The sequence below is a fragment of the Camelus bactrianus genome, chromosome 6 (assembly GCF_048773025.1).
Source record: "Camelus bactrianus isolate YW-2024 breed Bactrian camel chromosome 6, ASM4877302v1, whole genome shotgun sequence".
Taxonomy (NCBI): domain Eukaryota; kingdom Metazoa; phylum Chordata; class Mammalia; order Artiodactyla; family Camelidae; genus Camelus; species Camelus bactrianus.
Window position 1 is genome coordinate 66,914,887 of NC_133544.1, and position 12,749 is coordinate 66,927,635.

Sequence of the window (12,749 nt, forward strand, 5' to 3'; positions counted from 1 at the left end):
CTTTCTTTTTTTCTTATTTTTTCCTTCCTGTTCTGCCCTTCCTTGGCTTTAGACATGGGCATCAGAAGAAGCATTCTGTATTCAAGTTTCTGGGTGGAATAGGCAATAAAATGGAGTCTTTTTTCCCTTAACAGTAGCTTCACGCCTTGCATTGTGGCTTTATTGCTATGAAATCCAATCTCACAATTTCCTAAACCTTGACTTTAGTTTCCCAACCATGACTAACATACAGAGTATTAACTGTGACATTTTCTCCATGTGTATAATCAAGACATATGAAGACTAGGAGAAAAAAATATTTAACCCTATACTAGAGCATTATAGGTCTGTAATCTTCACAAAAGAAATGGCCTTCATATGAGTGCCTTCCCCTTTATTTTCTGTGTTAGAATCTTCATTGTGTTCTACTTGACAGGTACAGATGCAATGAATTTCTGGTGCCCTAGCCCTAGATTATATTGTTTAAGGGACAACCTTAGAGAGAAGTGTTTTGTCTGATCAGACTTGTTGAAACTAACTGATGAGTGGTAAAGTTAGCAAGGTGTGAGACATGGTTGAAGAAATTAAGTAAATAACACCAAGCTAGCAAAACAAAGGAACTCTTCTATTCAAATTTCTTGGAAAACTAGTTCATCAGTAGAAGGCATGAGATGAGGAGCCTCTTTACCTACAAAGCCATGGAGTGAGGCAGATCTGGCTTTCATACTTGCTGCTTCTGAGCCGTATGCCTTTAGACAAGATCCTTGATCTCTCTAAAGTTCAATCTCCATCTGTAAAAGAAAGATGTGTTTATTACATAAGATAGCAAAATTAAAGTGTACACATAAATATGTTCAATATATAAAAATTCCCTCTCTTAGGGAATAGGCTTTTAGAATAAGCACTCATACTTCCATTTGAAACTTTGGCATCAACTTTGTGCTGCTACTTTGAACAGATTATAAAAAACTTTAACTCTTCCCTTCTCTTGCATCACACACTTTTCCTAATCCAGGGAAACTGGGGAGGTAAGAAGAACTAGTGGAGAAGGATGCTCAAAGGCAAAACGAGGCCTCTCCCATCTTTCTGCAACTTAAAATAGCACTTCTGCAGCCTTGCTTCAGCTTTCTGACAGTTCCTAAGTTGAACTCTTGATGCTCAGAATCATGATGAATAGTGGATGTTGGCCGCTGTGCAATCGCTTTGATAACTGGTTGTTATAAAACCACGTCCAAAGTGAGTTATTGGATATATTCTGAGAGTTTATACTGGTAAGTATTAGGTATCTATAATGTGCACCTTTAGGAAAGGCCAGGAATGAACATTTTAGAAAAGTTTGAGAAATATGACTGTTGAATGAGAATAATCTGGAAGAAAATTGTGAAAGAGGCAAGGCCTCTGCTGGCCTCCCATCTCTTCTGTGTTTCCTCTCTTCATGTCCTTCTAACCCTTTCTGTGAGTACCCTGAGTCCTCCTGGAACTTCTGGGTTGACCAGATGTTTGCATTTTTTTTCCCCTTTTTTACCTTCATTTAATCACTTTTATCTTCATTGGTCTTCTTTAAGGAGCCTCTATTAAAAAGCTCTTCCTCCTCTCTTCCTTCACTCAAAATATACTTTTATGTAACTTTTTGCTCTTTAGACCCAGTTAGAAAAGACCTGAGATATCGATGGTTAATACATAGTTATTGTTATACCCTTCCCAGGGAATTCCCAAGGCTTGGAAGTCTTGAAGTCTGGGCAATGCCTTTATATAAGACATGAAGTGTCATAATATAGAATTCTAAGCTCACGCTTGTGTGGAAGGTTGTCAGCCACAGAGACACCCCTGGGATACTTCAAATCACATGAGAGGCAGCTAGCTTCAATGCCTATGTGACATTTCAGCCAATTTGATGGTGAAGACGTTGAAAATCTTCACCAGTGCCAGCAGCGGCTTACAGATTTTTCCTTTTTTCTCTGCCTTTCCATTTGGCTTCAAATAGGCAAGAAGTAGGAAAACAAGCCGACAAAAAAAAAAAAAAAAAAACAACTTAAGACTCCGGAGCTACTTCTTTAAATTTTAAAATTTTAATTTTTTACTTTTCGCTCTTTTGGCAAAATATATGAATTGTGTCCAGAAGAGACTCCAAATTTGTGGCCTGATATCTCCCCCACCACACACACACACACACACACGCAAATACACAAACACACACTGCTTTAGGTTAAATAGATAATTCATCTCAAATCTTGGAAGGTGTTGCTTTGGAGAGTAAAAAGTCTTGACTCATTTTTGCAAAGTAGTCTTCCAAACATGAGTTATTAGCATGGCTCTGTTTTCTAAGGATCTCAAAGTCCCCTTTCCTGAGGTTTTCTGGGAGGTATGTTAGCTCTGTTTTATAGAAGAACCTAAAATGAAGCCTTGAAAGGCAACGGGATCTGCTCTAGGGTATATAATGAGTTCCTACATGGGGAAAATGGACTTTCGTCTTAGGGCTAAAATTAGAGCACGCTCCCATTCTCAGCTGTAGAAGAGCTTTGCTAGTCCAGGATAGGGTGGGAGTCAGGGAGAGGTGGCAGTCAGACTCCTGGCTGATGCCTTAAGCTGGTTGAGGTCAGCTGAAGAGGAAGGATAAGTCTGGGTTATACTCTGATTTATGTTGGGGTGTGATTTGTACCCTCAGTTAGACAAGCTGCTTTCTTCCCCTGTTCCTCTAACAGGCAGTCTCATTGCTGGAGATGACTGTCAGCTGCTTTCCCTGCGGAGCCACCATCACATGCCCCACCGCCGGAGCCTGGGAAGCTTGACCACAGACCAGCATCTCCGAGGCATGAATAATTAGGTAGGCATAATGGAAGGCACTCACTGCACCCTCCAATTGCGTAAGCCCATTACCGAACTCTGCTACATCAGCTTCTATCTTCCGAGGGGGGAAGTCAGAGGATTTTCATACAAGGGCACCGTAACCCTAGACAGATCCAATAAAGGGTATCATAACTGCTACCAAGTCAGGGAGGGGTCCGACATCAGTATCCTCAGCCTGCAACTGAATGAACATCCAGGCGACATATTTTTCAAGCAGATTCCCACAAAAGACATCCTAAATGAGCTGTACAAACTCACAGCTGAAAGGGAGAGACTGCTGGCCAATCTGCTGGGCTCAGACCACATCCTGGGGATTACGACCGGGAACCAGAAGGAGAAGCTGCCGGGGCTGTCTGTGAGCCTGGCCCCCGAGGACGACTGCTTCCAGAGTGACGGCGACTGGCTCGGGGAGCCCTCCGTGGGCTGCCTCAATAAGCGGAGCTCCCACGGGAACAAAGAGGCTCAGAGGTTTGGCGGGAGGAAAGAGAGCTTGGAGGTGCTCTCTCACAGCTCCCCGCAGAAGTGGACGAGAAGAAAGGGGCCTGGGGGCCAGGAGTTGTCTCCTCAGATGGGGAAGGACCAGATCTGTTCCAGCAATGTCCTTCCTCTTTCTCGAACAAGGCCTCATCTTCAGCTCTTAGAGGAGAGAGGCAACTTGCTCCCAAGTGGGGCACCCACTTCTTCGCTCCAGAGGAGCGAGAGCTACCTGCCAGAGGGCCCCAGCACACTGGATGCCGACCTTGGCTTGAGGAGCTTCAAGAAGGCTTCCAGAGATGCCGGGCTTGGAAGAGGAGGGCTGTCCCCTGACTGCAGCTCCACAAAGCCAGGAAATGATGGTGCCAGGGGGCCAAAGAGGGGTCTTCGCAGGCCGGCACATCTGCAGATGGGTTCATCTGGAAGTTGCAAGGAGCCTGAGAAGCATCCGGAAAGGAGAGAGAAGTCTGCTGAGAGGACTTGCAGGAAGAAGCCTGTTTCCAGAGTGGTGGCCAAGGTCCAGGATCTGTCTGCTCCAGTGCAACGAGTAGTTAAAACACATCCCAACAGTAAGAAAAGGATTGCCGTTTGCCCGGCAGCCCCAGCTGAGTTCATACCCAGTGCAGACTTGCTCAGTCTCCCTGGAGCTGAGGCTGGGGCTGCAGGTTCCAGGTTGGGGGGCAAGGAGCAGCGAGGGGCCAGGTCCTGGCAGCCATCTGCCCAAGAATGTCCCCCAGCTGGCACCAAGGGGGCCGTGAACAAGGTCCTCCTGAAGGTGATAGAGAGCGAGAAATTAGATGAAGCCACCGAGGGGAAAAGATTGGGCTTCCCCTGCAGCACGGCAGCCACCCACACCCTCCAAGAAACCGGCAACAGGAGGAGAGCTGGGCTGCTTCTGCGTGGCCACAAAACCTTGTTTCTGGATCTGCCCCATGGCATAGGCCCCGACTCCTTACCACCTGGAGGTGTTGAGAAGAGGCTGCCCGCCCCAGCCCTGGCAGCTCCCAGCACGGCGCTTAATAATTCATCCTTTCCATCCAGTGCGCACAAACGGGTGTCACCTGTTCCCTCGCCTCTGTCTCCCAGGCTGTCCAGCCCTCAGCAGCATCACAGGATCCTCCGGCTGCCTTCACCACTGGGGGAGAGGGAAGCCACTCTTGATGACTCTCTGGGGAGGAAGAGTGGTGCTTTCTCTGAGTCCCCCTCTGCTGACACCTTGGAGCCACCGTCCTCTGCAAAGGTCACGGAGACCAAAGGAGCCAGCTCGACCTCCCTCAGAGCGGGCCAACCTCGGTTGGTGCCTGAGGAACCTCTGGATAAGACCTTGGGGCCCAGGAAGACCACAGCTCAGCCCTGGCACCGGTCACCTCCAGGTTAGTCCCTGTTTAAAATGCTTTACATGTGTTCTTGGGTGACCCACAAACCATCAATCCGCTTGTGCTGGTCAGAGACTGGCCAGTTAATGCTGAATTGGAACTCCTGGCCTGTCAGTCAACTCACCTTGTAACGGGACAACTGGAAGGGGTCTGGGAAGGGTATGAAGGAGTGTAGAGATGGGAGGATGCTATTGACTGCCGGGTTCAGGGTTGTAGTTGCTTCCTGATGTAGTACTCTATAAATGCCTTTTTTTCTTTTTCCTTTTGGAGTGTTCTAAAGCTGCCTCTGTGGTTGCTTAACACAGAAGTCTCAAAGGAAACAGGATGGGGCAAAGAGAAGGAGCAACTTGTGGCTGCCTTTGATGCTAATTGGCCCCTTGACCTAAATTCTGCTGTTTGTGCTGCTGGGGTATCTTGGATTTGTTGGGATTCTATGAGCCGCAGAGCAAAACATGCTGTGTCTCTGCTCATCTGTCTGTTGTTAGAGGGTTTTGGTTTTGGTTTTGGCTTTCTCAGTGATCACTTTTAGAAGCATCATTATTGTATGCCAAAACCTTTTTTTTTTTTAACCAGAAAAAACTGGGCTCAGATTTTCTTTTTTGTTCTTAATGCTGTTTTGTTTTTTTTTTTAAATTTCCCAAACAAGCACGAAGTGATGTTTATTCTGAAGTTATGTTTTATTTATGGGTTTATACTGTGACTGATATAATGTCATGTCTTATGCAAAAGATGCTAAAGAGCTAATTTGGCTTGTATGTTTAATGTGATTTCAAATTTTACATGGAAGTAATTTTGGCAGTTTTACAAATGGGATCAAAAAAGACAGCGTATAAGAAGTGCCTCCCCGGTATTCACTACATTTTCCCGGCCGGTGCGGCCAGATGCTCAGGGTCTTGTATGCCACTGTGTAGATGATAGGTTCTCTTTCAGTGGTCCTTTCACAGCACACGGTCAATGCTTTGTCTAGGCTCGTAATATGATGTATCGTCTCCAAAGGTTAGAGAGAGCTTCATATGTAATTTTTGAGATTAAAAATATCTGTCAAGGAAAGAGGAATTTCAAAAGCTTCTGTTCATTTTGAACTCTTGACATCTTATAAATTTCTCTAAATCGTTGATCCAGAAGGTGGTTCTTTAAAAATGTGGTGAATGCTTTTCATTTTGTGTTGGTAATATATTGATGTTGGTTTGATGAGATTTGCTGCTTTCCTAATAAAACCAAACTGCTTCCCCAGGAAAGTCATACAATTGTAGATTTTGTATCATATATCATAGAACCGTACTGATGAAAATCGTTTCTCCCTGTGAATACTGGGGCCTTGGAAACACTTGGAAAGAAAGCTCTCTGCAATTAATAGATAGAGACTTCTGGAGGCGTGGGCCTGCAGGAGCTGCCTCAACTCCAGAGGCTCTTTTTAGAAACAACACCAAATCTTAGGATTGGGTGTACTGCTCCTCCAGGAACTGTGCATTAAATACATTGAGCTTTAGTCAATCTCTTTTTGCCTGATTTAGGATTATCTTTTTATTTTGTAGTCCTTTTTCTATTAAAAAAAAAAAGGTATTATGAAAGCTTTGTTGTAGATATCTGGGTCAAGGCAGGCACACTGAGGACATTCAGTTCTATGATCATTGATCTTGAACCTCACTGAGGGGTGAGTTTAACGGATGGTCAGCCTTTCCCGTGACCTCTCCCTGCGATTGCTGAGAACAATTTCCTTTACTTTGTCCCCAGCCTTCCACTGGGAGCGTCGTAGTGCTTTCAGGAGCTAGTCATTAGAATCACGTGGATTCCTTGGCAGAGAGACCGCCTGTGCTTCTAACATTGTAAAAGAAGGCATCAGAAAGGGGGGAAATAGGAGCAGGAGAGTCGTTTTTTTTCTGGCATGGATAACTTCTCTTTTGCTGGGACCTTCCTCCAGGACATCCAGATGTTATCTCTTAGCATCATCCCTCTTTGAAATGCATGTTGGGAGGGAGTCCTCCAGACAGTATCTTTGATCCGTATCCTGTGTCCTTGTTTCCCCTCAACCTCCCTTTTCTGTGTCCATGAGTCCTCATCATATTCTGGATCCTTCAATGACTTCCTGCCTCTGGTGGGTCCACACAGGGAGAATTTTCCTACTTTCAGCTGCCGCCTCCTTTCACTTCATTTCTCCTCCCACCACATCCCAGCAGAGGCCTCCGATAGTCCCCAGCGACCCAGACGTGGGGTGGACCATTCGTGTACCATCACCCAGCAGTAGCCCTTTATCTGAATCCAACTCCCACCTTTTTCCCACGGTAGCTATTAACCAGGTTGAGTTGACGGTCCGTGGACACGTATTTCCTGTGGAAATAACATCCAGGTATTTTATTGGAGTGATGTGATTTAAGATTATTGAAAGCGCTCATTAACTGCTCAAGTAAGAGATTAAGTCTGGCAAAAGTAATCAGATCCGTTTCCAGTTGGAAGACTCTTGAGTGCTGTGGGCAAGTAGGAATTCCCAGGAAAGAGTGAAATCCGCTTCTCCTTTCTCACAGGAAAGCAGTGAAAGCCAGCATTACCACCCACACAGGAAATAGCACAAAGGTCCCCCAGAGGCTGCTGGTCCACCTCCTGTTGGCTTTGCAATTTTCTTTTAACTCTTCAATCCATGGTCCATGCAGAGGCATTTCTTGTCTGGTGGTGACATGACCAAGCAGAGAAGATGCTAACAATGGTTGGTGGCCAGATTTGTCTTCTCATGGTCCTCCCTACCCTCCCACCTTGGAACTGGTTTTATAGTATTTTATTTGGGGATGGAAACTGCTGTGGAATGTTGCCAAGCCTTGGTGGAATGCGATATTTTCTCAAGCCTGAGGGACTCTACTTGTGCTAACCTGCATAGCGGTGTCCTTGGGGCTGAGATTCCCTTCTGTTTTTCAGGGCTTCTTTTAGCTTTGATCTGAAATCGACCCTTTTAATGCCAGAAGAATCACGCGGAACTTGGCTCTCTATAGTCAGGAAAATGCCCAGTGGGTCAGTGTGCTCCTCAGCAATCTCATGATCTTTCTCCTTTGAAGTTACGGAGGTAGTGACTGAAGCACATGCCCCAGGCAGAGTTCTTTGTGATGCTGGGAATCATTTGATCGGCACTTGTGCCCTTCGCAAGCTGTAGTTACTGTCAGCTGATAAAGGACTGAGAGGCATACTTGTAATAGAGTTTATTATATCGAATGTTACCGTCAAAGCTTTGATTTCTCTTTGGGTATGTATTATGGGAAGGAGATATTAATTCTCCCTATATTAATATTGAGATTTGATACAATCCCAGTAAAATTTTAAAGAAGCTCCAGAACATTAATGATTATATCCAGCCATTTAAGATTATGACAGAAAGTATGTAGGACGTAGAAATGATCTGTAATTCATGTTAAGGGAGACAATAAGGTTCAAAAATTACGTATATAATAGTGTACTCTTATGAAACAGACACAGGACTTAAATTGACAGGAAATACATTGCTACAAACTTTTGAGAAAGTAAGGGAATTGTAATTGAAACTACATGTAACTTTGACCTAGCAACCCTATGTTAGGAATTTAGGTCACACGAATAGATGCACAAGAAAGGATATGTGCGTAAGGTGGCTTACTGCAGCGTCGTGTATAGTGGCCAAAGCCTCTGCAAAAAAATAAATAAATAAATAAAACTGAGTGTCCATCAGTAGAGAAATGGCCACATAAATTATAGTATTTGATACTCTGTAATATTATGAGGCTATTTAAAGGATTGAACTAGATCTCTATCCAGCAAGTTGCCAAATAATGTAAAACATGCTCTGTGTTTCTAAGGACAGCAAGTACCACCACTCTCCACGTATGAGGATATATGTTTAGCATGGGTTAGAATATCGTGGGGACAGGTGTAGAAAAAGGCCAGGCTGTTCACATTCTTTATCTTGGGGCAAGGCAAGGTGAAGGTGGGGGGTGAGGGGAAGGACCCAGAAGCACTGGGGAAGAGCGTTTACTTCTTTTCTGTACATATTTTTACACTGTTTCACTGGTTGTAGTGATTGTGTCACTTTGATGATTTTTTAAAGAGTGATTTAACAATTTCTTAAAGAAAAAAACCAAATACACCACCTACAGTGGCTGTGGGTGGGGTGCGTGTAGGATTATAACTAAGCGGTGCTCTTCTGTGTCTTCCCCACGTCCTAAAATGAAGCAAGAAGCTCCACGGTGAGACTTGAGCATCGTTACACAGGGAAACGCAGATTGCTGGAGAGCTGTGAAAGCAGCGCCCACGAGGAACTAGTCGGAGAAGCAGAATTAGATGAGGATGGAGCAGTATCCATAAACACAGAGAAGAAGGCAGTTCAGAAAGGCTCCTGGGTTAGACAGGGTCCGACAGGGAACAGACACCCCAGGCCTGAAGGAGCAAGGGAAGCAGTGGTCACTGGGACCCAGACAGGGGAGCTTGAAGGAGAGGACCACATGGGAGGAATGCTGGCTGGTCGTTGAGACCCTTAGCAGGGAAGAGGCTGTGGGAACAATTCCGGGGCCTCACTCTCCTCGAGTCTTCTGCCTGGGAACTGCCTCTAACTGAACCAACCAGAAGGCAAAGTGTAAGGGAGCGGGTGGATGTCTACAAGGTCAGCCTTCCGGGGCCCAAGGAAGAATGGAGCAGGGTCAGAGGAGATTTGGAGGGGCATGGGAGACAAGCTGATGTAGGTAGGCTGCACTATGAAGACCAAGAAGTGAAGAGAGTGGAATTTTAAAAGAACAAAAGGTTAAGAAAGAATGTGTGTGCGCGCGCGCAGGTGTATGTTTTTATATAGGACAGTGATTATCTTGGTAATAAATAATGATTGCAGTGTTTCATCTCTTTGTCATATGACCTTTCTACCACTACATTTAATTTGGTTGACTGTTTCTTTTATTGTGAAAAGTACTAACTGGAGGAAGTGAAAGAAAGAATTGGAAGATCTTGTGATACAGTTTCCAGCCTGCGGATTCAGAAAATATTTTCTAGTCTTTAAAAACAAAGCTCTTATATTTAACAGAGATTGATAGCACATTGTACTCAGTTGCTTTTTGTGAAAAGCATGAAAAGAATTTTAAAATATCGTCCCCAATTATTTCAAATTAAGAAGAGCTAATTAGCATATGAAATATGAAATAGATTTTCTAGAAATGAACAGTTTGTGTTTGGAGGTCAGTTTCCATATAAAATAGATGATGAGTGTTTCTCTCATTCAAATTCTGTTTTCCAAAAGGGAATGTTTCAGAGGCCAGGGCCATGGCCACAATCTGTTGTTTTAAAATCCCAAGCCAGTTCTATATATGTGAATTTTTTCCCAGATTGACGTCTAGTTGTGCTTTGAGGATAGCACCTTCTATGGAGTTGTTTTTCACTTGGCTGTTTTCTATATTTGGATTCAGAGCACGAGATTTAAAGCAGGAGTGGCAGTCTGTGGCCCTAGGCCATTATACATCTATCTAAAATGATTCTAAAGACATAGAAATCGCAGAATTAACACTGCACCTAAAAGTTATGCCTTCTGAAAAATCTTAAAAGAGCAAACTCTTTTATAAATAAACAGATATTAAATTTTGAAGAAAAATGTATCACATCTTTTTTTTTTTTTAACATAACTCAGCCATTCTGCCTCATAGTATCACTGGGCATAAAAAAGACAAACTTTTAAGATTGTAATTGGATTACAAGAATTTTATCATATTGATAAAGCAGAGTACTGAATGTTTAGGATGTACGTTTTATTTCATTTCTCATGGGCTTCCCTGGAAGAGGGTGCTTATTGAAAATAATGAACACAACTCAGGGGCTACTCTCTGCCTCTTGATAGCTTTTATTGGGTACATGACTGTTCCAGCCTGTCTTACTGCATCCGCTGACCATGTACCGGGAAAGTAACTTCTGTTAGATGGTTCTGAAATGGGAATAAAGCCATATTTAAGTCACTTCCATGGCCTCTGGGCTGTGATATTAGGCCACACCATCCCCCTGGAGTTCCTGTGTGTGCCCTGGCACCTCAGCCTCCTGCCATGGCAAGTGCTGGGAGCTCTCCACTCTCCTAGGAAGGCCTGGGAGTTTTTTCCAGTCACATTGTTCCAGGACATTGGACCAGATGCTTTCTGTATGGCCCAGAGCCTTCCAGCACAGAACTCGAAGCTAGGTTCAGAAGTGAGATTCAGATGTGTCTAGGATGTGGAAAGACTCATGGGGTCCTTGAAGGCTCTTGAACCATAGGGAGGAACAATGGATCATAAGAGGGGAAGCATTATGAGACAACAAGTCGGGGCCAAAAGTGTGTGCACAGACATTTCCTCATCCTCCTAAGGAGGCCCTTACACTCCAGGGAGAAGGGGCTTTAGTGTGAAGGGAAGGAAGAACTTTGTCATCAGAAGCCCAACAGCTTTGCAGTGTGGAAGTTCGATTCAAGAGACCAGAAGCTTTCTTGCTGGCCAGAGGGAGGGCAGAGCTCCAGCCCTAGTGGTCTCCAAGAGGTTATTAGCTACCCAAGGGCAGCAGCGGGACAGAGCAGGCCCCCAGCACAGAAGCCTTGTGGGACTCCTGGAGGGCACAACTGGGGAGGAAGAGCCTGAGAAAAGACTGGACTTCACGCCAGGCAAGTGAGGGAGGGCTTCAGACACGGAGGCGCAGATTTTCATGATTCGTATAACACAATTTTATTCACTCTAGGGCCATGAGTTGGATCATCCAGATGTCCCATGTTTTAACGAAAATATAATGATGTGGGTTTTTTGTTTGTTTGAAACCTAAGTTAAAGTTTTGAGGTTGAGTTTTGCATTTGGAGGGAGAGCCCTCAAATAATTGCAGTCTTCTGAGTTCTCTGAACGTCTTTGCAATCATTACCTTGAACTCTTTATCAGGCAGACTGCCTATCTTCACTCCCCTTTGTTCTTCTAGGGTTTTATCTTATTCCTTCATTGGGAACATATTCCTCCTTCACTTCATTTTACCTAATTTCCTGTTTTTATTTCTATGTATTTGGTAGGTTGATTCTGTTTCCTGATCTTGGAGAAGTGGCCTTTTGTAGGAGACATCCTGTGTGTCCCAGCAGCTCACTCCCTTGGTCACCGGAGCTGTGTGATCCAGCAGTGCCCTCTACGTGGATTATGTGGATCCTTCTGATGTGGTGGGGTGACTGCTGTGGGTGGTCTGGTAGGCGAGTGTGATCCCCAGTTTGGTTGGTTGTCAGGTCCTGCCTTGTACGGAGGCTGCTGCTGCTACTGGGTGACAAGGCCAGGTCATGAGGCAGCTGGCTGCTGAGCCCTGGGGAGAGGGCAGGTCCCAGGGCCAGTACTGGCCCACTGATGGGCAGAGCCAGTTCTGGGGTGGGTGGTTGTAAGGCTAGGGCTCCTGGATCTACTGTCAGTCTGCTGATGGGTGGGGCCCGTTCCTGACATGGCTGGCTGTGGTGTCTGTGGTGTCCCAAAGCTGATGTTAGCCCACTGGTTAGTGGGGCTGGATCCCTGGGTGGCTGGCTGAAGGATCCAAGGAATCTCAGAGCTGGTGTTGGCCGGCCTGTGGGTGAGGCCAAGGCATGGGGGGTCCTAGGGCTATTGCCTGCTCACTGATGGGTGGAACTGGGTCCCGTGGTCTCTGGTTACAGGGTCTTGAGGGTCTTGAGGCTGGTGTTGGCCTGTGAGTGGTTGGGGCCAGATCCCAGGACCACTGACTGAAGTGCCCAAGGTGTCCCAGAGCTGGTGTGCAGGGATGGGCTCCAGGGTAGTGTGTGGGGCCAGGCCCTGGGTCCTCTGGTGGGTATATGGCCAGGTCCAGGGGTGGCTGTGAGCTCAGAGGGTCTTAAGACAGCAGGCCTGCTGGTAGGTGGGGCTGTGCCTCTGCCCAGTTAGTTGCTTGGCCTGAAACATCTCAGTGTTGGTGCCAACAGGCTTGTGGGCAGGGTCAGATCTCAGAGATAATAAGCTAGAGGGAAGATTCCAAGATGGTGCTTGCTAGCACCAGTGTCCTCATGGCAGAACAAGCTCTCAAAAAAACTGCTGCCAGTGTCTCTGTCCCCAGGGTGAGCTCCGGTTGTCCCCCAACTCGCCAGAAGACTCT

The 12,749-nt window shown here is 45.6% G+C and overlaps 1 protein-coding gene across 1 annotated transcript in view; it reads left to right on the top strand.

The window, feature by feature from the left end:
- The first annotated feature begins 2,797 nt into the window (after positions 1–2,797).
- The window catches only part of FMN1 (formin 1), a 361,575-nt gene continuing 351,623 nt past the window's right edge, over positions 2,798–12,749 (top strand). The window contains exon 1 of the mRNA XM_010965320.3: positions 2,798–4,673. Coding sequence (XP_010963622.2) covers positions 2,813–4,673 — 1,861 coding nt within the window. The 5' untranslated portion in view covers positions 2,798–2,812. The remainder of the gene's footprint in view (positions 4,674–12,749) is intronic.